At 40.4% G+C, this 23848-nt stretch overlaps 1 protein-coding gene across 1 annotated transcript in view; it reads right to left on the bottom strand.

The window, feature by feature from the left end:
* LOC121409675 overlaps positions 1-23296 on the bottom strand; it is an 88335-nt gene extending 65039 nt beyond the window's left edge. Inside the window, exons 1-3 of the mRNA XM_041601584.1 lie at positions 23212-23296; positions 22265-22738; positions 20441-20688 (exon numbers count right to left, since the gene is read on the bottom strand). Coding sequence (XP_041457518.1) covers positions 20441-20688; positions 22265-22738; positions 23212-23296 — 807 coding nt within the window. The remainder of the gene's footprint in view (positions 1-20440; positions 20689-22264; positions 22739-23211) is intronic.
* Positions 23297-23848: the final 552 nt, after the last annotated feature.

Raw genomic sequence — 23848 nt, forward strand, 5'->3', positions numbered from 1 at the left:
TGGTCGAATTCATTTTACTGGACCAGATAAGCATTAAACTGGTCTGAAATTCCTTGTCTCGATTGATTACTCGAGTTTGTTACTGTCTTGTCTCAGTGAAATAGTGGTGTAAACTGGCAGACCTATCCCGCCTCAACTGGTCTAACTATACTATTTATTGATACAAGCAATTAACATGACTTCATTATCAGCCAATTAATGATATCAATGTATTCAAGATATATTCTTGAGCTGAATAATAGAGGCCTTCATAATGACATTTATAAGTGGTATCTTATCTAAACCATTGCGATCCCCGGTCTTCCGTCTTCGTTTTCCAGACACCCAACAACGGGTTTGGAAAACGAAGATCGAAGACCGGGGACCCACGCACTGTCAATGAGAGAACATGTGTAGGGGACAAGGTCCAAAGTCCATTCTAACCTGCGCACGTATTTTGTACACACTTCGCACTGCTTTGTACACACTTCGTGCGTGAACTACAAACGCTTTCACACGAGTGTGATATGTGGCCCCGGTCTTCGTTTTCCAGACACCCTATCTTTGGCGGCCCTCTTGGACTTTTTTAAAATGAAAATCAATTATTTTCATATTTTATTGAACAGAGTATGACAATGGGACAATCTTTTAATCAATACGCATTTCTCTATGATTGGGATAGTAGAAATCGATTTGTTTTCTGATGATATATTTTGAAATAAAATTTATCCCGAAATGGGCATGATTTTGGTCATGTGCATTGATATCTATCTGTTCAATCATTAACATCAACAACTATTTCAAAATATCAGCATTCGACACGAAAGAGGATATAATTTACTGATAATAATGTAACGCTTCATGAGAGTATGTATGTCTTTATTTGCTTAGTTGAAGGGCAAATACCATTATTACCCATTTATTGGAAAATATGCCGCTTTGGAGCCCATATTAAGGCAAAAGACGTTTCTGATATGGAATGAAGCCACTTTCATTCTTTTTAAACTACTAGCACACTGAAGCATACCCCCCCCCCCATTCTGATATGGAATGAAGCCACTTTCATTCTTTTTAAACTACTAGCACACTGAAGTATACCCCCTTCAGGGAGCGTCGAAACCCCCCACCCTTTTTCATATTTTACCTATTTGTGGAAAAATATGCATTTCAAGCCCCCATTGAGGCAAAAAGTGTTGCTGCTATGTAGTAAGGCCACTTTCATTGTTTTTAAACTATATGGAGACAAGAGTAGAGTTTCCTCTATCTGCTACAAAAAAGGTGTGCTGGTACAGCAAAGCCTACCCCCTCTGAGGACTGCTGAAGCTACCCGATAATTATACGTATTTTGACCATTAATGCCCCCATGGGGCAAAAAGTGCTTCTGCTATTTAGTAAAACCTCGTTTATTATTTTTAAACTATATGGAGACGAAAGAGTAGAGTTTCCTCTATCTGCTACATATAAAGAGGTCGAACATACCCCCTTTGGGGGTCTCCGAAATCACTTACCCTTTTTCCATATTTTACCTATTTATGGGAAAATATGCTATTTTCGAGCCCCCATTGAGGCAAAAGGTGTTTCTGTTATGTAGTAAGACCACCTTTATTATTTTCAAACTATATGGAGACGAAAGAGTAGAGTTTCCTCTATCTGCTACATATTATGAAAATACTTACCATGATTTTCTTATTTAAGAGATAACTGGATATACCCATTTGATTTGCTAGTTCATTACGATTATACGTATTTTGACCATTAATGCCCCCATGGGGCAAAAAGTGCTTCTGCTATTTAGTAAAACCTCGTTTATTATTTTTAAACTATATGGAGACGAAAGAGTAGAGTTTCCTCTATCTGCTACATATAAAGAGGTCGAACATACCCCCTTTGTGAACTGCCAAAGTTACCAGCCCCTTTTACGTAATTTGCAAATTCATGGGAAAATGTGCTATTTTCGAGCCCCCATTGAGGAAAAAGGTGTTTCTGCTATTTAGTAAAACCACTCTTATTGCTTTTAAACTATATGGAGACAAAAAAGTAGAGTTTCCTCTATCTGCTACATATTATGAAAATACTTACCATGATTTTCTTATTTACGAGATAACTGGATATACCCATTTGATTTGCTAGTTCATTACGATTAACTTGCGTGCCGAATATAGAGTACACAATTTTTCCTGCGCGCGCGCTGCATCTCCCTATTAACGCACTATCCCAAGATCATCGCGCAATTTGGCGTCCATATCCTCTCATGAGCCTGCAAGCAAGACATATTGTCACACAAGGCGAGGGGTAGGAGGGAGGGTTCAAAATGGGTATATCCAGTTATCTCGTAAATAAAATCATGGTAAGTATTTTCATAATTTACTATCAATAACTGGGATATACCCATTTGATTTGCTAGACCAACACGGATTCAACGTGAAGGGAGGCATGTCTAGACTAAGAAGTGCGTAAAAATAGGGAGATGAAGACACGAAGGCCGTTGCCTTAAGGACAGAGGAGGCAAATAAAGCCTCATGTGAAGAAGTCCTTAAGAACAAGGAAGTGAAGGAAAGAGGAGCGTCAATAGGCGGTCCACAAGAAGTCGTAAACGACGATTCCATAGAAAGAGCCCAAGAAGAATGATACTAAGTATCATGGGCCCTCGGCCTAGTGTCAGGAGAACAACATCACCAGCTGACTAGATCGTAAGATTCGGATTTTGTTGAAAATTTCAACAAGAATCGTGATCGGAAAACTGAAGCTTTTAAGGCTCAGTAAGTGATCAATCGATCAATCTGAGAAGGCGAGATATCTCAGAAGCCTCCGCGTGGGAGAAAGCGCCCAGAATTCGGTATCTGTCTCAAATGCGTGAGGGCAGAACATCCGCAGAATTCTGATAGATGGCTGTGGCAGAACGTTTCTAGCGGTCCGAAGGGGACCTGGAACGACGGAGAGTAAGGTTTAAGAAAACCACTCGTAAGGCAGTCAAGTGTCGAGAAAGCGACTGAGTGCCATCCTGTTAATAAGAAAATGCCGCGGACCTGCTGCCTATGTAGAATAGAGCAGTCTGGTCAAAACAGCTCAACCGGGCGTGTCAGAGAAACAGCGCGGTACACATCACGACAAAACAAGTGTGATAGGCCGAGTGATCAAGAGAGAACTCAGGATCCCCTTTCTCCCATACTGATTAAAGCACCCGCCTGAGGGTGCAGCGCCCGCGGTGGAAGAGGTGGCTCGGCACAAGCCACCATCGCCGAGAGAGCCCGTAAGGCTAGGCTGCGATGGATGTCCGCTGGGCGGGGGAATCCCTAGCAGCAGCAAGCGTACGCCAGAGGGAGCTGGCGAAAAAAGTCTCTGTCATGATCTTACGTGTAAACGACAATCAAGAGATGCTCTAAACCAACAGACATCGCCAGATATGATACCTCAACAGTTACGTTCCCAACGGAATCGAATGAGGTAACAACGGCCCTGTCCTATCAAGTTAGGGACGGAAACTGGCTAAGAGTGTCGATGTCCTCGCTTGAAGAAACAAGCGAAGGAGTAAGGAGACTTGAGGAAAGTAAACACAAAAATTTCCTTCAGTCTGCGGAGAGAACCAGTTGTTTACGAAAACAGCCACAAGGCCTGGTTTCTCTGGTGATCGTAAGAGCAAGCACCGCCGGCGCCGGTTGCGGCAGCGTGGAACAGTCCAATATCGGTAAGATAAGGAGTTCCGAAAAGCTGCGGGGGGCTGCAAAAAAAGACGCCCTAAGCAGCGGGGGATGAGAATCTAAGTTTCTAAAAGAAGAACTCCAGTGAAGTAAATCACTTACATGGAGAGACTCATCCACAGTCGGCCCGAGAGAAAGCGGGTCGTAGTGATCGTGGTTAGGCAGGCATAAGCATACATCCATCCACGGTTACATCATCCTCGGTCGCGCGGTGACCATGGCCACATGCATTGCATGGAAGGAGGATGAAAGCAGCATGCGAGGCGACTCGAGTGTGCCGAGTGAAAAAGCTTCTAAATAAGAAGACGATTCGACAAACGGGCACGGTAAAAACATCGACCGTAGACCACTCCACACAAGGAGGAAACGGCGGAGACGCCCGCAAGCTTGACCCACATAGAGGGCAGTCTATAAGATAGACTGTTAGAGCTCGACCGATGGTCTGGCGGCGTACAGTTTGGTGTAAACTCGCCGACCCGGCACGGTGGGTGTGCCCAGAAAGTAGGCATAGAAATGCCGACAGAGAATCCTGGGGCTTTAAACAAGCTTGAACGCACGTACATAGCCAACAATCTCATGAGATGTACGGCGGTTTCTTTCCTCCGAGATGATGCTTACCCGACCGGGAAAGACTCGGGGAACAGCTGTGAATGTCAACAGGAGGGATATCTAGCATATGAAAAGCTGATTCCCTCCAGGTATTCGGTGCGGGTGCTGCCGGCGGTGTCCGGGGGGACGACCGGTGATGGCAGCTCGGGCAGGGCTCGTACGAGCCGCCCGAATACGAGACAAATAGGTTAAAATAACCATAATGCACCGGGTGGTGAAGGCATAGCGATTACTAAGCACAGGAGAACTTTTAATCGCCGTGACATTCAGATCCGATATACATACTCATAAGCTCGGAGAGCTACGAGATAGTGAGACATACGGGTGTCTGTACTAGCCCTGACTCTAACCTTACAAGAGTAGGAGCTAAGTAAGACAGGGCACCCTTACTTTCGAATAGAAAGTGAGGTTCAGGCCAGAAACCGACGGTCCCGTCGCCTGGGCGGACGGTCCGCGGGCGTGATAGGTTGCCCTCTCAAAAGCAGCCAAACATTCTCACGAGAGAAGTGCGGCATGCGGTATGTAAGAGATTCTTACCTCCAATCTACAGGCCCGCTTAGGGGGTAGAATGGAGAGAGTTACCGCTGAAAGAGCCGTCGCCGTACGTGAGCTTGACGTAGAGGGCGAATTCGGGAGTACCTGCATAATAAGGGGGATACCCATGCAGGTAAAACTCGCCGATGGCTACCCGGAGTGCGGATTGGCGAGAAATCTCAATCCGCTCAATACCCGACACCGGCAATAAGACCGCGGCGGTCTTATAATGACGGAGAACACGCAGTGGCGTAGCTAGGATTTTTTTCCCGCGGGGGGCACTGGGGGGTCCTTGCTTTTTCAGGGGGGGCACCGGCCATTTTTCCGGTGTGTATGTGTCACAAGGGCGGATCCGACTTTCGCCAATAGGGGGCGGGGCCCGAATTTATATTCCTATATTTTCCCCGATCAGTCACTTCTTACTTTTATTCTTATAAAACAACATAAACATGAAATAATCTCATAAGCCTTATGAAAAGTGCGAGCGCGAAGCGCGAGCGATTTTTTTTTCTTTCATGTATTTTTTCCTGAAAATTTAATTTTCTGGGCAATGTTATGTGTGATCCTGAACAAGATTCGTATGTAACTAGATGGTTACTGCGAACGCCATTATATTTCAATAATGCGAGCGCGAAGCGCGAGCAAATTTTTTTGACATTCCGACCTAGAAATTGGTCATTCTAATTTTTGTATTAATAAATGGGATAGGTATGTAACTAAACAATTGATGCGAGCGCGAAGCGCGAGAGGAAGAAAATTGAGATTTTAGACCGAAAATTATCATTAATAATGCGATCGTTAATAATGAGTAGATGTGAAACTGGATCATTTAAGTACATTTTAAATAAAGAACATGCAGGCTATCGCGCATCATGTTTTAGATTTAGATCTAAAATCAATCTGGGCATTCTGAATACATTTGTTTAATGGAACATTATGGAATACACGTAGACAATATGAACTTGGCAAATTAAACAATATAACCACGCAGGGTGAGCTTAAAATGCTGATATGTAGACCATAAAACGGACATTTAACAGACCACTTGAATTTGTAAATGAAAAAAGTAATGAAAGATCGATGTCCGAGCTAAAATATGTTTTGTATATTGACTTCAAAACTTGTTCATATCAGCCTATTGAACAAGATATGAATCTCATCGAACAGGCAATTCTGGCGCGAAGCGTAAGCAAAAATTTTATATGGTAACATGAAAGATTTGTTTTTTAATTGCAAGTCTTCCTCCTCTTATTTTCCTCTTCTTCTTTTTTTTCTTCTGTCTTCTTCTTTTCCTTTTTCTTTTCTTCTTTCTCCCTTTTTCTTTCTTTTTTTTTGCTCTGCCAATTTTTTCTGGGGGGGCACCTGGGGGGGCACGCCAAATCTCAGGGGGGGGGCACGTGCCCCCCCAGGCCCCCCGTAGCTACGCCACTGAGAACACGAGGGTAAGAACCCGTAATGCTCGGGGACGCATAGATGCAACAGCGTTTCAATAAATGCCTGGTGTGAGAGGACAGGTGATTGCTTGAACCGCACAGTGCTTAGCAAGGCGGCTGAAGCTGATATGAAGCGTGGGTGAATTACCCGCACTGCTCATGGGAGTATGAAACAACATGAGAGTTGCGACGCCTGACCCACAATTATCGGGAGTCTGGTGACATAATGGAGGGCGATGCCCGTATGTCGATAACACCTGTGTATTAGCGGGGATTTCCCTTGCAGGTGCGTGAGCCGGCGAATCATGATATCGCCGGTGACTCTCCGAGGTGCAAGATGGCGAATGTCTGCTTAACCTGCCCGGTGCTCGACACGGCGGTTTTAGCTGACAGGGAGCATGAGGATAAAGATCCGTGATGCTCGAGGGCGTTCTGTTGTAACATGAAGTTACGACGCCTGGCCATCGGCACAAGAATCAGAAAGAAAGGTCTGCCCGCAAAGCGGGATTAGCGACCTAGAATTTCTTCTTCTTCTTCCTCTTCTGTGCAGCCCCCGCCGGGGGGCAGAAGAGGGTACAATTATCGGGAGTCTGGCGACATAATGGCGGGCGACGCCCGTATGTCGATAACACCTGTGTATTAGCAGGGATTTCCCTTGCAGGTGCGTGAGCCGGCGAATCATGATATTGCCGGTGACTCTCCGAGGTGCGAGATGGCGATTGTCTGCTTGACCTGCCCGGTGCTCGACACGGCGGTTTTAGCTGACAGGGAGCATGAGGATAAAGATCCGTGGTGCTCGAGGGCGTTCTGTTGTAACATGAAGTTACGACGCCTGGCCATCGGTACAAGAATCAGAAAGAAAGGTCTGCCCGCACAGCGGGGTTAGCGACCTAGAAATTCTTCTTCTTCTTCCTCTTCTGTGCGGCCCCCGCCGGGGGCAGAAGAGGGTACAATGATCGGGAGTCTGGTGACATAATGGCGGGCGACGCCCGTATGTCGATAACACCTGTGTATTAGCGGGGATTTCCCTTGCAGGTGCGTGAGCCGGCGAATCATGATATTGCCGGTGACTCTCCGAGGTGTGAGATGGCGGCTGTCTGCTTGACCTGCCCGGTGCTCGACACGGCGGTTTTAGCTGACAGGGAGTATGAGGATAAAGATCCGTGATACTCGAGGGCGTTCTGTTGTAACATGAAGTTACGACGCCTGGCCATTTTGTTCGAGGGCCGGCGGTTCGTGAGAATCGCTAGAGGCACCTCGGTGTGTTGGATGGCCGGTGTCTGCTTGATCCGCTCGGTTGGTAGTACCGTCGGCTGAAGCAGGCAAGCCTGGGGGTAAAAACCCGCAGTGCTGAAAGGCACTCTGGAGTAGCTTGAGAAGCTGAGAGGCCTGGCCATCAAAAGAATCAGAGGACAGACCGCCCGACGGAGCGGGGCTTACGTCTGTGGTTCTCCTCTTCTTCTTTTCTTCTTCTTCGGTCGCTCCGGCGCCGGAGCTGAAGAAGGGACAAGAGGCTGGGCTGCGCCTGTCTTCCTCTCCTTAGCTCTCCCACGGGGAGAGCTAGCCGAGCGAGAGGAGGCGTCGGCCGAATCTGACGGTGTCAGATTGAATTGAGAGTCCGACACGGTCGGACTCAGATGCCTCTTCCGACTAGGGGCTGGTAGCCCTTTGCCGCCGCTCCCTAGAGGGGTCTTACACGGCATCGAGCCTAGTCTTTGCCGGGTGGAGAGACCCGTGCTCTCCCCCCGGACTTTAGGTGACCTGATGGCCGGTGGGTCTGACAGCCCTAGAGGAGTCGTCGTTTTCTGTACTAGTGCGACGCTCCCCGAAAAGGTTCAGGTTCCGGGACGGAAGCCTTGGCCATCACCGTGCGGGCACGTGGTCGCAAATCCACGGTTCCACCCTTATTAAAGGATACACACAAAGAAAATTCACGAAAGTGATGATTATAGACAAATTATATATGAATGGAAAGGTCTTGTCTTTTTATACACAAATATGTCACTAAAAAGTCTTACAGATGTTGTGGAAATGCAAGAAATGAAATTAATAGAGACCCTTCTCAGCCCCCCAGCCGCCCCCAGGCAGACATTCACGCGATCGAAAACAGTGGAGAATAATGACGTCACATGATCGACTACACACTATCTCTCTGTGCATAATACACTGATACACCTTCCTGGTCTCTATTTTTCTTCGAATTTACCGTTTTCTTCATGTGTTGTGATATCCGATTTCGACATCTTCAGACTATAAGAGAACCAGAACTGTGTTACTTTGTCCATTTTTATTGAATTATGAACTGGAAAGACCGATTTTGTCCACTCGACAGTCTTCGTTGTGTTGCTCTGATTCCAAGCTGTACGGTCCCATTCACTTGCTGCCGATGCAGGTTACGCTGTTTGATCCAGTCAAAAGTCAAGGTAAGCATGTTTGGAAACTGTAGTCTGTACTTGTTCTGACGATGCATTCAGGTCAGATGACAGATACAGATCTGATATAATTTTAGAATCATGCATTTTGGCATGACTACTATTAAAATTAAAAAGTCTTTATTTTAGAAATAATGTTTTTGCACAATTCCAGCAGATTTTTCTTCACAAAGACTTCAGTCAGATTTCTAAATAAACTGGTCAGGACTCGGGCGATTAAATTATTTAGGAGCACTGGCATGGACCATGGCTGAAAATATGCTGTTTCAGAGGAATGTTTGGCATTATCGTAGTTTTTGTCACCAGTCCATTCACTGCCGTTTATTTCGTCAACGGCGGTGATCCACTCCCATTGACTTTGTACACAACGAGCGCACAAACACCAAATTTCACGATAAGGCCTAATGTTTTCACGATAAGGCCAAATGTTTAAGTTTTTATTATACACAGGTCTAGTACCCAATGCGTTTATGCTCAGGAGGGCCCTGTATCGTATACATCCAGATACACAGAATTATATCACCATAATGCCGATGTCATGAAGCAAGACAGATTTTCAGCAGTGGTTACCCTGATCATGCTGATTCCTGGCCAAAACTAGAGTCTGGTGTTTCTTTCTGATTAGAGTGCTTCTACATATGAATGCGTAGTGCCTTCAACATAAAACAATGAAGATAAATGCACTCTTTGTAATGACACAGAGTACCGTACCTCAAGTGATTCACTACCGCTAAGCGGTAAGTAGAGTGGGGCCTACACAAACATCACTTGAGCGTTGAGGTAGAGCACCAGTGTTCTGAGTGGAATTTTTCAGGTGTCTAAACCTACTATTATTTGTTGTTGACCGGGAATTACATGCCACCGCACGTCGTCAATCATCAAGATAATGAAATTCATACTTTGATTTGATTATTTAAATTATTTCTTTATTTTTTCTCTCTTCTACACACAGATCTGCACACTTGCTGACTCTGGTGACTTCTGGTCTCTGCTCGCTACTTCAATCTGGGAGATTCCATCATGTCCTCTTACTGATTTGGATATAGCCATTTTTTTTTTCACTCTTTCCAGGAGCTACAATGCAAGTTTTGGACTGATAATGATGCAACAGAAAATTTATCTTTATCGATCTTGGAAACGATTTTGAGCACAGTTTTGGAGAGAACTAAAAAAATTGACTTGGACAGGAATACAGCTTGTCGAAAATAAGAACACACAACTTAAAACGAAAAAAACAATTTTAATGTTATTAGGGCATTTTGCAAGAAATTTTCTAATCAATCACACGTCCCAAATCAAGGGTAAGTCCTTTGATTAAAGACAAACATGTACATGTAGTTGAACTGCTATTGCAACTCGACCTTATTACGCTTGAATTTGAATTTAAGACTTACGCTTGATTTGCAATGGAACATAAGTTTCTTGCAGTGCCCCATATTTGTGTTTTGTTATCAGATATCTAACGTGCTGATTTTTCTCGAAAGGTATAATATATTTGTCCTTTTAAACGGTATTTGAATATGGGTACGCCTTTTATTTGTTTTCCACAATATTTATTGCATGTACATGTATGAACAGAAGTGAAATATTTATTGTGAAGCACTGAATGTTGTGTGCTGTTGTGTGATGGTTCATCATTTTTTTTGTTCTAAGACTGTAAGCCTGGTGGGTGTGAGGAAGTGGCCTGGATGAAAGAAAAGTGAACATGTGCCCAATTACAGATTTGCATATTTTAAGACAATTTTGTTTCTGGATAAATATTGCTATGCATTCCCTACATTAAGAGTAAAGGAGAAGTCCACACAATCAAAAATTCATTTGAATTTAAAGAAAAATAAGATATTGCAGGAAATTTCATAAAAACTTTGATTCAAATTTATATAATTATTACTCTAACATTGAGAAATTTTGCCTAATTTATAAAACGATGATATGCTCATCTGTGTCGATGTGCAAATTACACTAACCGTTATGTCACACGCACTAAGTTCTTTTGTATTTTGTTGTTTGATATATTTACATGACATGTAGATTTGATATTTAATTTTCTATTCATTTTCTGAAAAATTTTCAGAGGGATTTTAATTCCTCCAAATAACATTTAGTTACAGTTCCGTAAATGTAACCTATTGTGTTCGGATGAAGAAATTCCTATACTGAAATATGCAAAGAATTAAAAAACAAAATGCCACAAAAAAATTAGAAACGAATGTGATGTGAGTGACAACACTAATTTGCATATCATTGTTTTGTGACTGTTTTGAGTAAAAACAGCAAGGGAAATTACTCTATTCAAATAATTTTTAGTTGATGTGGACTTGACTTTTAACTCATCCTGTACCCCTCCCATCCCAAATAAGATTAGAATCTAATCAAGAACTTGAAAATCAAAAGCAGCAATTAAATAAGATTTGATAAATACAGGTCTGAATGGGATTTCACAAGAAAAAAAAGCTGGGTAGGGACGAGAAGGAATAAAAAAAATAACCAAGGTAATCCGAGTTTTGAACCAGGGTCCTCGCACACGACAAAACGATGGCCAACACGTTTGGCCACAGACCATTCCCTACATTACGGTGTGCTTTTAAGATATATGAAACAAAGTCCGCTCGCCGCTGTGGGCTAATCATGTTTCGGCAATTCAACTGCAATTTCAATCATTTCGCGATGGATATTGCCATGTTATTTTGTGGTTCCTGACTTTGTTACGTAATGAAATTTCATAATTTTTTTTCAGTCGTGACGAAGAATGTCTATGCTTTATATTGATTATAATATCAATTTGTCGCAAGTGTGATTTCTAAGTGAAAATATGCTTTGTTTATTCAAATATATTTCTTGAAAAAAAAATCATTTTTTCTAAGCTAAATATCGGTTACCAAAATACGTTAAATGTGCACTTTATTTCACTGTTCAGTAAATTCAAACTGTTATCTATATAACAAGACCAATCTTGTGAGGAATAAACAATTCTAAGAGCAAAAAACGCTGATTGGAAAGATCGTCTTCAATGGGCTGCTGTCAGCTCAGCTGCTCACGCTCATTGTGTGACGTCACTCAGCTGGAGCTCGCAAGAGGACCGATGGAAGGCAGAAATATGGCATGAAAATAAATCATTTTTGAGAGCTGATTTCTGCAAACTCTAATGACTATTTTGAAAAGTGAAGTTATATATCTGATTAGTAATACTTCCCCTTTACAATGATGACCACAAAAAGGCATTATAAAATACTTTGGATTCTTCGGGTGTCTCCTTTAAGCGGGGCACGTGAACGCGCGTCCACGGTTCCACCCCTTTGAGAGCCCACGGGGCTCTGACTCTGTTCTCGCTATCTATACTACCTGTGGTGGGGAATAAGACCCCGGTGTTGGACCCCGAAACAGCAGTCGCCTGAGGCTCTTCAGGTAGAGAGTCCGAAAGGCTCATTATTGCCGTAGGGTGATCTAGTAGTAAGATAAAAAACAGAGAAGAAACAAGGGGGTAGGGGGGTAACAAACCCCAACCCAGAAGTGAAAAGACCTCAAAAAGCGGACTTTTGAGAGTCAAAATCAAAACTCACAAGGATGATACAAAGTAAAATCCCAGAACAAAGGAAACAGTAATAATTAAGGAATTATTATGAGACACTGTCCCTGAAGTCCGTTAGAAAATTAATTAATTAATTAATTATTTGATTACCACAACAAGAAGCTGCTTCCGCTAAAATTCTGAAAAGAAGGAGGGAAGCACCTAAAAAGAAGAAAACACGAATTTTTTTTTTCTGTGTCCACCTGTTCAAAAGAAAAAATAATTTTTCTTGAGGTGAGGATCAGCTAAGGAAAAAAAAGGAAACAAGATTCCCTTTCTTTTTTTTTTTTAAACAAGAAGTTTAAGAAAAAAAATTATAAGTCCGGAGACCGGCAGCTGATCTGAAAAAGAAAAGGGGGAAGAACAAAAATAGCTTTCCCGAGAAGGAAGGCCGAGCCAAAGGCGACGAACGCTGACAGGAGACGGCTTCCTAAAAAAATTTCTAAGTATTCTTGTGAAAGGAAAGAAAAAAAAAATTTAAGACAAGGTCAGAAAAAAAAATTCTTTTTTTTTTTTGTAAATTAATCGAATAATTAATTAATTAACTAATTAATTCAATTAATAAACACAAGAACAAAGGATTGATTGAAACAAAAGAACAATCAACTAACTCGAAACAAGAGACAAAGAACTTGAAACGAGGCTGAAATACGACGCTCCTGACGTCCTACAGAACCTATCTGTGGAGAAATAATTCAATTAAATTCACGACGAGAGTCGTATAAACGAAGAAGTCAGTGAATAAAAAGAATTAATTAAAGGAATTAAAAAGGAGCGAAGTCAACGCCCGCGACACGCAGGAAGGCGCGGAGCTATGGGGCGGAGAAGTGAAGACAACCCGCCTGTTGAGAAACGTATCTTAAAAAACAAACTCACGAAGAGGAACAAGAAACGTGAAATAAATATCACGGAAGCTCCGCGCGACGGGATAATCTTACAACAATCTTAGATGAGAGAAATAAGATTGAAATAAGGGAAGAATGCACAATAAAAGTATCCAAACGGAAAACAGAATTGCAATTTTGAGAGTGTACTTAGCTTTGCGACTGAACTCGACCGCAGGCGAAAGTAAAAGAGGATATGGACGCCAAATTGCGCGATGATCTTGGGATAGTGCGTTAATAGGGAGATGCAGCGCGCGCGCAGGAAAAATTGTGTACTCTATATTCGGCACGCAAGTTAATCGTAATGAACTAGCAAATCAAATGGGTATATCCCAGTTATTGATAGTAAATAAAGAGGTGTTGGCATATTGGAACATACCCCCCTTAGGGGTCACCAAAATCACCTACTAGAACCCTATTTCATATTTTAACTATTTATGGGAAAATATGCTATTTTCGAGCCCCCATTGAGGCAAAAGGTGTTTCTGCTATGTAGTAAAACTACTCTTATTGCTTTTAAACTATATGGAGACGAAAGAGTAGAGTTTCTTCTATCTGCTACATATAAAGAGGTGTTGGCATATTGGAACATACCCCCTTAGGGGGTCACCAAAATCACCTACCCTATTTCATATTTTAACTATTTATGGGAAAATATGCTATTTTCGAGCCCCCATTGAGGCAAAAGGTGTTTCTGCTATGTAGTAAAACTACTCTTATTGCTTTTAAACTATATGGAGACAAAAGAGTAGACTTTCCTCTATCTGCTACATATAAAGAAGTGTTGTTACAGTAAAGCCTACCCCCTTTGGGAACTGCCAAAGTTACCCGCCCCTTTTACGTAATTTGCAAATTCATGGGAAAATGTGCTATTTTCGAGCCCCCATTGAGGAAAAAGGTGTTTCTGCTATGTAGTAAAACCACTCTTATTGCTTTTAAACTATATGGAGACAAAAGAGTAGAGTTTCCTCTATCTGCTACATATAAAGAGGTGTTGGCATATTGGAACATACCCCCCTTAGGGGTCACCAAAATCACCTACCCTATTTCATATTTTAACTATTTATGGGAAAATATGCTATTTTCGACCCCCCATTGAGGCAAAAGATGTTTCTGCTATGTAGTAAAACTACTCTTATTGCTTTTAAACTATATGGAGACGAAAGAGTAGAGTTTCCTCTATCTGTTACATATAAAGAGCTGTTGGCATATTGGAACATACCCCCCTTAGGGGGTCGCTGAAATCACCTACCCTTTTTCCATACTTTACCTGTTTATGGGAAAATGTGCTATTTTCGAGCCCCCATTCAGGCAAAAAGTGTTTCTGCTATTTGGTGAACTTGAAGCCAGTTTCATTCTTTTGAAACTACGTGGAATTAAAGGAGTAGACTTTCTTCAATCTGCTGCTAATAAGTGGTTGCACAGCAAAGTCTATCCCCTCCGGGGGTTCCGAAAGTCACCCACCCCTTTTCCATATTTTTTCCAATATGGGGAAAATCTGCCAATCTTGGAGCCTCTGAAGAAGGTAGCAGTCGATGTGCCAGCACTTTTTTTACATGTAGCTGATAGAAAAAATGCCTCTTCTTTTATTTCCAAGTGGTTTCCAAAATCAAAGCTAGCTTTACTACCGTATATTTTATAGCAGAAATGCCCTTTTGTCTGAATGGGGGCTCAAACATTGCATTTTTACAATAAAGAATGAAAATAGACATATGTAACTGATAAAGAAGATCCTACTTTGTCATCTTTATGTGGTTACAAAACAAAAACAAGGGCTTTACCGCAAGACAGAAACACTGTTTGCCTCAAAATGACGAATTTTCCGAGAAATTGGCAAGATACGAAAAAAAGATTGGGTGACTTTGGCAGCCCCCTGAGGGGTAGGCTTTGCTATGCCCCAACTTCTTTATATGTAGCTGATAGAGAAAAGCCTACTCTTTTTTCTCTAAGTGATTTAAAGGAAAAAATTTCATACTCAAAACAAAATTTTACCACATTGGGGCTCCAAAAAGCACGATATCATAATAGTCAAGCTATGGATAATGGTATGGTACTGTATGTAACATTTTACTGGTTCTTGTGGGACTATGCTTTAAGGTGCCCGAGAGTAATTGCATGCAAAATGAAAATGCAGAGCAATGCCTCGAACTTCTATCTTTTTCAAGAGATTTAATTATCATAAAAATTGCTTTGTGTAGAAAACGCCTTTTACCCTCATACACATGATACAAGTAATACATACCTTTCTATCGATCGCTAAGTACGTTATATGCATTTCTGCATCAACAAAGGCGATCGGATGCAAGATAAAACAGATAGATGTCAATGCACATGAACATTTTGGTTCAAAATTTTTGATGAATTCTTTTTTTTAATATATTAACCGGACTATTCAGAAAACAATTTCAACCGATTTCTACTATCCAAATCCTAGTGAAATGCGTATTGATTTAAAATTTCCCATTGTCAGACTTTGTGCAATAAAATATGAAAATAATTGATTTTCATTTAAAAAAGTCCAAGAGGGCCGCCAAAGATATCAATTTTGAACTCCGTTGGACACGATTTTGGGAAGGGAACATCAAGATTCATTAACTAGACACTTTAGGCAAATACCAAAACGTTGAGTGAAAAATATTTTGATGGTACATAGGAAACCCCTTATCCGACTCTACTACAACGATGCAGTCATACATGGTATAGGTTCGTTGTTGAAAACTAGGCTGAAAACGTAGCCTATAGACTGCCCAGTGGGCAATCAATTTTTGCTGAAATCATTGATTTATCACCAGAGACATAATGAAGAGGAAAATATGTTGTTTGGAAGATTTAATATCATGCAAAATGCAGGAAACATCAATAAAGTAGGCATATCGTTCGCACACCTCAGCCATATGGTGAAAAAAGGCCAAAAACGCACGATTTCTATGTGCGCACCATATTGAAAAGGGGGCTGAAATCACAGTCTATAATGTCTTTTTCAATTACTGTTATATATTTTCTTAAAGTAGAGATATAGATGAAGACAATGATATTATGCTTGAGAGGAAAAATATCAAATAAAGTACACTAAAAAGGAAATAAATTTGTGAATCGATTTTTGACAATTTTTTATGCGAGAAATCTCCAAAACTAATGATATGCATATTTCATTACGTAATTTGCTTATGTAAACAAGTATTACTGTTCGTGAAAGTTTCATACAAAAAAGCATGATTTGGCTGAAATATTCTCCCTTGACTTCATGCTATGTGTACAATGTCTGAAAAATGGTAAAATAGGGCCATTTTGTAGTGACGTCATATATTACGTCATTTCGGAGGGAAGACCACGCATAGAACCCGGCAGCAATGCATTTTTGTAAACTTCAGGGTCCATACCATCCAGCTATAGGGTCATTTGCTTGTCCGGCTTTCGGTTGAATAAACCTCCTGGGCTGCCGGACTAATTACATAACCCCTAACCCCACCACATTGTTTTCATCTTTGAAACAAAAAGTACTTATTTACAGGGGAAAATACAATTTCAGCCAAAAAAGTAAAAAAGGGTGTGAAATAGATAAGTGGTTTTTACCCACACATGTCTTTAAAGGACATGTCCACCCCAACAAAAACTTGATTTGAATAAAAAGAGAAAAATTCAACAAGCATAACACTGAAAATTTCATCAAAATCGGATGTGAAATAAGAAAGTTATGACATTTTAAAGTTTCGCTTCATTTCACAAGACAGTTATATGCATGATGACATCACTCACTACTAGTATTTCTTTTGTATTTTATTATATGAAATATGAAATATTTTGATTTTCTCGTCATTGTCATGTGAAATGAAGTTTCATTCCTCCCTGAACACGTGGAATTTCATTATTTTATCATTTTGTGCCTCAGGCAAGGAGGTCCTAATCATCAAATTCTTAAAAAATGAAATATTGTATAATTCAAACAATAAAAAACAAAAGAAATAGTGAGTGGGTGACATCATCGACTCTCTCATTTGGATGTAACTGGCTCGTTCATGTAACTATTTTGTTAAAAATAAGCGAAACTTTGAAAAATCATAAGTTTCTTATTTTACATGCGATTTTGCTGAAATTTTCAGCATTGTGCTCGTCTGATTTTTCTCTATTGATTCCAATTAATATTTTTCTGAGGTGGACTTGACCTTTAAATATAATAAAGAAATAAGAACAGTATTGTTAGTCCAGGTATGGATCATTCTCGTCATATTCTTTTAAATGATGGATGCATAAGATAGGAGTGGATGTGAAAATATCGCATTAAGTTCGAACTGGGGTACTTTGAGCCAGCCAACATGGGGCAAGTTGAGCCATGGTAATTCTTATGGTAATAAGAGTGAAAAAATAAAAAAAACTTGAAAAGCCATTGATATGCAGGCAGAAAGGTGTAAATTCACATGACAGTTCTTTTACTTTTAGAGGATGTTAGTATTTAAAGAGAATTAGCAAGTGAAAAGACTTAAAATAATAATTGGCATACTGGTTCTTCCCGCATACATTTTGTACATAGTTTTTGTGGCATTAATTACCCCCAGAAGGAGGCACAACTTACCACACATATGGGGCAAGTTGAGCCATTTGACGTCGTTTTTTTTCAAAGGTCACAATGAATATTTGTGTGCAGGCCGAGCCGGCCCCGGCCCCCCCCCCCCTATTTTTTGACAACCTGAAGAAAAAAGTGTACTCTTTAACTTGATAGAAACTATGAAAAACAGAAAGAATAGTAAAAAAAGAGTATCATACCCATGATGTGTAATTTACAACCTCGTAACGACCGGCCCGACCCCGAAAGGAAACAAGAAAAAGGTGAGGGGAAGAATTGGAAAATATACTTTATATCAAAATTTTCGCTCGCGCTTCGCGCTCGCATTGCCTGTGTAATGAATCCCATTCAAGAGGATTAAATGGCACTTATATATCCAATTCTGAAATCAATTTTCACACAATATGTTAGCTCGCACATCAAGCTTTCATAATTTTGTTTGATTTACCTATCCTCTTTGGAAATTCATACCAAAATTTTTCAAAATGCTCCTTTATCATGTCAGTAAATCAAAAAAATCGCGCTCGCATTTAATAGTTTGAGACACACAGCTTGTTCTTTATTTGAATAAAAACGCACTTAGACTGTCCAGTTTTCAGGTCGGAATGTCATAATATATTGAGCTCGTGCTTCACACTCTCATTATTTAATTGGTGATACTTGTATCCTCTTCATTAATCACTAAAAACAGTCCTAATTGAGTCCCTTTTCACGTTGTTATCGTAAAATTTCGTGCTCGCATTGTTTAGCTTGATACCTATCTTTTTTTTCATAATTATAAAATCTCCTCAGTATCTTCAGGTCTAAGGAAAAAATATCAAAGAATTTGAGCTCGCGCTTCGCGCTCGCATTATATATTAAGACCACATGAGATACCTTATCTTGTTTATAACAATAAAACAACATAAAACTTTAGTCTTTAATTAGGACTACCCCAGAAAAACCAGCCAAAAAAAATCAGATTATAGCGGCCAATCGAGAAAAATGTTGATGAAAATATTTTCGCCCCCCCCCCCCTATTGGCGAAAGCTGGATCCGCCCCTGGTGTGGGGGTAGAAAGTTATATATAGGTGAAAAATATTTCCCAAGAATCAAATTTAAAGGCAAGGTACTTATTTCTGCATTATTATTATTCATATCAACATGCAAAATGCAAAAAGTGTCACAACTTACCCCGCCTTCCCCTACGTATCATGATTACAAAAATTTGATCATAATGGCCCTTTGTAGCTCTGAATATCAAAAATTTTCAGCCAGGTTAAGTTTTTGAAATGACAGCATAATTTCGAATGTCTTTAGACCTGGTTCATGAAACTTGGCCATAAGGTTAATCAAGTATTACTGAATATCCTGCCTTCAGGTCACATGACTAAGGTCAAAGGTAATTTAGGGTCAGTGAACTTAGACCATGTTGAGGGAATCAACATCAAAATCTTAAACTAAGGTTAAGTTTTTGAAATGTTATCATAACTTATACAAAATATAAGGACCTAGTTCATGAAACTTGGACATAAGATTAATCAAGTATTACTTAACAATGTACATCTTGCTTGAGTTTCACGTCACATGATCAAGGTCAAAAGTCATTTAGGGGCAATGAACTTTGGCCAAATTGGGGGTATCTGTTGAATTGCCATAACTTTAAAAGTTAATGGATCTGATTCTGATTCATGAAACTTGGAGATAAGAGTAGTCAAGTATAGTATCACTGAACATCTTTTGCGAGTTTCAGGTCACATGACCAAAGTAATGTTAGAGGAAATTATTAGATTGCTGTCATAACTTTCATAGTTAATTGATATAGTGTATAAAATGTGGATATAGGGGTAATCAAGTTCACTGACAAGTTTTAGGTCAAAGGTCATGTAAGGCCAATGAACTTTGGCCAAGTTGGGGGTATTTGTTGAATTACCATCATAACTTTGAAAGTGTATTGGTCTAGTTCATAAAACTTGAACATAAGAGTAATCAAGTATCACTGAATATCCTGTGCGAATTTTAGGTCACATGACCAACGTCAAAGGTCAATGAACTTTGGCCATGTTGGGTGTATCTGTTGAATTACCATCATAACTTTGAAAGTTTATGGATCTGATTCATGAAACTTGGACATAAGAGTAATCAAGTGTCTTATGAACATCCCGTCTGAGCTTCAGGTCATATTACCAAGGTCAAAGGTCATTTAAGGCCAATGAACTTTGGCCATGTGGGTGTATTTGTTGAATTTCCATCATATATCTGTAAGTGGTTGGTATAGTTCATAAAACGCGGACATAAGAGTAACCAAGTATCACTGAACATCTTGTGCGAGTTTCCGGTCACATGACCAAAGTCAAAGGTCGTTGAACTTTGGCCATTTTAGAGGTATTTATCAGATTGATGTCATAATTTTCATAGTTTATTGATATAGTGTATATAATGTGGATATAGGGGTAATCAAGTATCACGGACAAGTTTTAGGTCAAAGGTCAATGTCAATGAACGTAGTATTGCATCATTATATGGTGGTTTTTGTGAATAATTAGATTATAGTAGTTTTCAAAGTCAGCACTGCTGCTATATTGAATCGCGTGATGCAGGTGAGACCACCAGAGGCATTCCACTTGTTAAGGATTAGGAAAATAATATCTTACTACGGTTACCACCATATTATACAGCCGAAAGCAAATCTATGAGTAATGCAATTACAAATAACAGAAAACTATTTTAGAAAAATTTCTAGAAGTATTTAATATTACCCACCTTCCAGTCTGTAACGTTATGATCCCTTACATTGACCAGCAAAACATGCTCTTCGTTTCTCGGTGCTGACACTGGAACACATGGCGTACAGACAACAAGTTTGCCAATAAATACCCCTTTTAATTTATCACAAATGCGAATCCAGAATTCCGAGAAGTGGTTAAGGTAGATATCTAGATCGCGATCTCTAACGACACATCTTGGGTTACTCGTGCTGGTAGAACGAATCGCTGTAAACTTTGTAGAATCTGCAAAATAATTGTTAAAAAATAAAAGTGTGTCATTTCTCTTTCTACCAAACCACGGAGCGAAGGAGATCACTCTTTACTAAAGATATGCATTGTTATAAAGGTTCGAAATGTACTAATTATATTTCAATGGTCTTCTTCCAACAACTTATCGGAAACGGGAATTAGAGTGAAAGATGAAACAGAAGTGGAAAGTTATTAATCTACAGAATACAAAGATGAACGATTCATTTATTTTCACACTCCACCCCCGGGGGGGCACTTCCATTCACGAGTGGATACCATGCGCGACCATGGGGTCTTGAAAAGCACCCTAAACACGTAATTTCCATATTCTGAAAATGCACCACTTAACAAGTATTGACGTGTGAAACCCTACCCTTAACAAGTATTGGAAACAAAACGATACTCTTGGCAAATATTCCTTGAAATGAACCCCCTAAACAAGTGTTTTATTGTTACGGGTCCTTCGGTCGTCAGCTTTACCTTATTTGGTTTATTACGACCACACCTTCTGCACCTCGCGCCAATCGAAGTGTTGGGGCAAAAAGGACATCCTTTATAAAACATTTTGAATATTGTTTAATCATCCCCGCAAATTCGACCCTAAACACGTAATTTTCCTAGCGAAATAGATACCCTTTTTTCATTATTTTTATGTTTTTGACACCCTTATCACGATACTTACGTAACGTGCCCTATTGTGAAAAAGACATCCTTTTTACGTGTTTTTTTTTGTCGCGCATGGTATCCACTCGTCAATGTGACTGTTTGCTATAGAATACCATACTCAAATTAGCAAGCCTGGGAAACGGGCTGTTTCATTTTTTTCTACTTACCGCCTGGATTCCATGACGTCATATTATGTGGAAGAAGTTGTGATTACGTTCGTTGTAACAAATAGAAGTTGTTCATTTCGATTTGACCGGTAAAAAATCAAATAAAATGATATGCATATTTGGTATTTTCTTTGGCAACTCCAAGTGCTTAATTTGACGGATACCTAAAGCTTTCAGCCATACACGTGATTTTTTTGCTTTGCCTCCTTTTTGACCATCAGATCTTACACACAATGTACATGCAGATACACTGGTACTAATACGGCAAGTAACCGGTAAGTAAATTGGCCACAAAATGTTCTGCAGCTGTAATCTCCATTAATTTTATGCAGTTAATTCTTTTAATTTTCTGTGTAAATCGTTGTTAGAATGTTCAATTTCTGGTTTAAAAAAATAGATAGGTCCTATGCTATATACAAACGAATGCAAATCAGCACTCAGTTCACATAAGATGCCGTCATAGAGTTCAGGCTATAGTGAAAATCCCAATAAGCCTATTATAGAGGCTTGCAATATTTGCCGGTGTAACCGTGAAAATTAAAGAAACTTATGTCGTTGTATTCAACTCCTTCATATCTTTCACACGGTGTCTAGCTGTTTTGGTCATCATTATGAACTATAATCTTAAAATAGACATGAATATATTTTCTGCAAAAGCATTACTCCGTTATTCAGAAATGCTAGTGGGAAAACTGAATGAAAGGAAAAAGATCAAAATGAAAATAGAAAAAAAGTACCGTTCTCGCGATAATAGATGTAGACTTCTGCATCCCTTGGCTTTGTGAATACACCACAATGGGGCATCGTTACTCTCACAGGAGTGTCAAAGATTGCGTTAGAAGGCGACATCTTCAATCCAACCGAAATGATGGCTTCCGTCTCCTTCAGCTCAAGCTCAGGTGGGACGTCTTCAATTGCTTCCACACTGATGTCCTTTGCGCTGTAAATTTCATGTTTCGAAATTCTGACCGTGATTCCGCTAGGCTTTTCCACTTGAATCAGGTCATATTCTCCATCAGCAAGATCCTCCTCGATTTCTGCAGTTTGGGTTTGAGTTTTATTCTGCCCACTCGGCTCATTTTCAGGTTTTGGATCATCCTGGGGCGTAGTGAATTGCTCTGGAGTTGCTTCATCCATAGATCCTACTGGAACGAGTGGAATCCGTGCTTCATCGACTTTAAATTCCTTGGGATGTTCTGTATCCGTGATTTCTGTGCATTTTATGAAGAAGAGTGAATAAAAACAATCATGCATAATCAGTGAATGATTCAGTGCAATGACCTTTAACTAACGAACGACTTTTAGCTCGAAACTGTTTGGTTTCACATATACCTTGGATGCCCATCACCCCCTCCCCCCCCCCCCCCTTCCCCGGCACACATAAACACACACCATCGCACACGTAATTGCCACGCAAAATGCTCAACAAGGGGGGGGGGCACTTCCATTGACGAGCGGATACCATGCACGACTATGGGGTCTTGAAAAGTACCTAAACACGTATTTTCCATTTTCTGAAAATGCACCCCTTAACAAATATTGGCGTGTGAAACCCTATACCCTTAACAAGTATTGGAAACAAAACGATACTCTTGGCAAATATTCCCTGAATTGAACCCCTAAACAAGTACAGCGATATTTCAATTGTTATGCCATGCACGTACGCGTCGGTCGTCGGTTTTACCTTTACCAACATTAGTACCGCCCAAAGGTACAGCCCCACCTCCCCCGGAAAGGGGTAGGAAACATAAGATAAACAGAACGTCCATACATTTTTGGACGGAAATAGAAAGGATGTATACGTATGCTGCATCTCGAATATAAAGTATTCAAACAATTTTCGGAGCTGTCGCGTCATCCTCTTACTTCCCCTTCATTATGGTGGCCCGGAAGGGACATCGCATATAGACCAAATCGCGAATATTCATGACGAAATTTACGACGTCACCAATTTCGTCGTGAATTTCGTAGTCAATTTGAATATTCACGGCGTCGCGAATTTCGTCGCCAATTTGAATATTGACGACGAAATTCGCGACATCGTGAATTTCGTCGTGAGTAATTCGCGACGAAATTGGCGTCGTGAATTTCGTCGTGAACTTGTTTTGCTTGCCTGGTCGGTATGCAGGTTGAAACCAATTCGTCTGCTGCTAATTCCTCCACTCACAACAGGGTCTACATTCATTTAGTCTAATGCAATTCTGCCGTGTCCATTAATAGTAGACTTGTTAAGAGGTTGAACGCTGCATTTTTGAGTACAAATGTCCCACTTGGCACAAATGTTCCTTGAGTCAAAAGAAAAAGATTCATCCAAAGAGACA

This window comes from Lytechinus variegatus, chromosome 2, assembly GCF_018143015.1.
Source record: "Lytechinus variegatus isolate NC3 chromosome 2, Lvar_3.0, whole genome shotgun sequence".
NCBI classification, from domain to species: Eukaryota; Metazoa; Echinodermata; class Echinoidea; order Temnopleuroida; family Toxopneustidae; genus Lytechinus; species Lytechinus variegatus.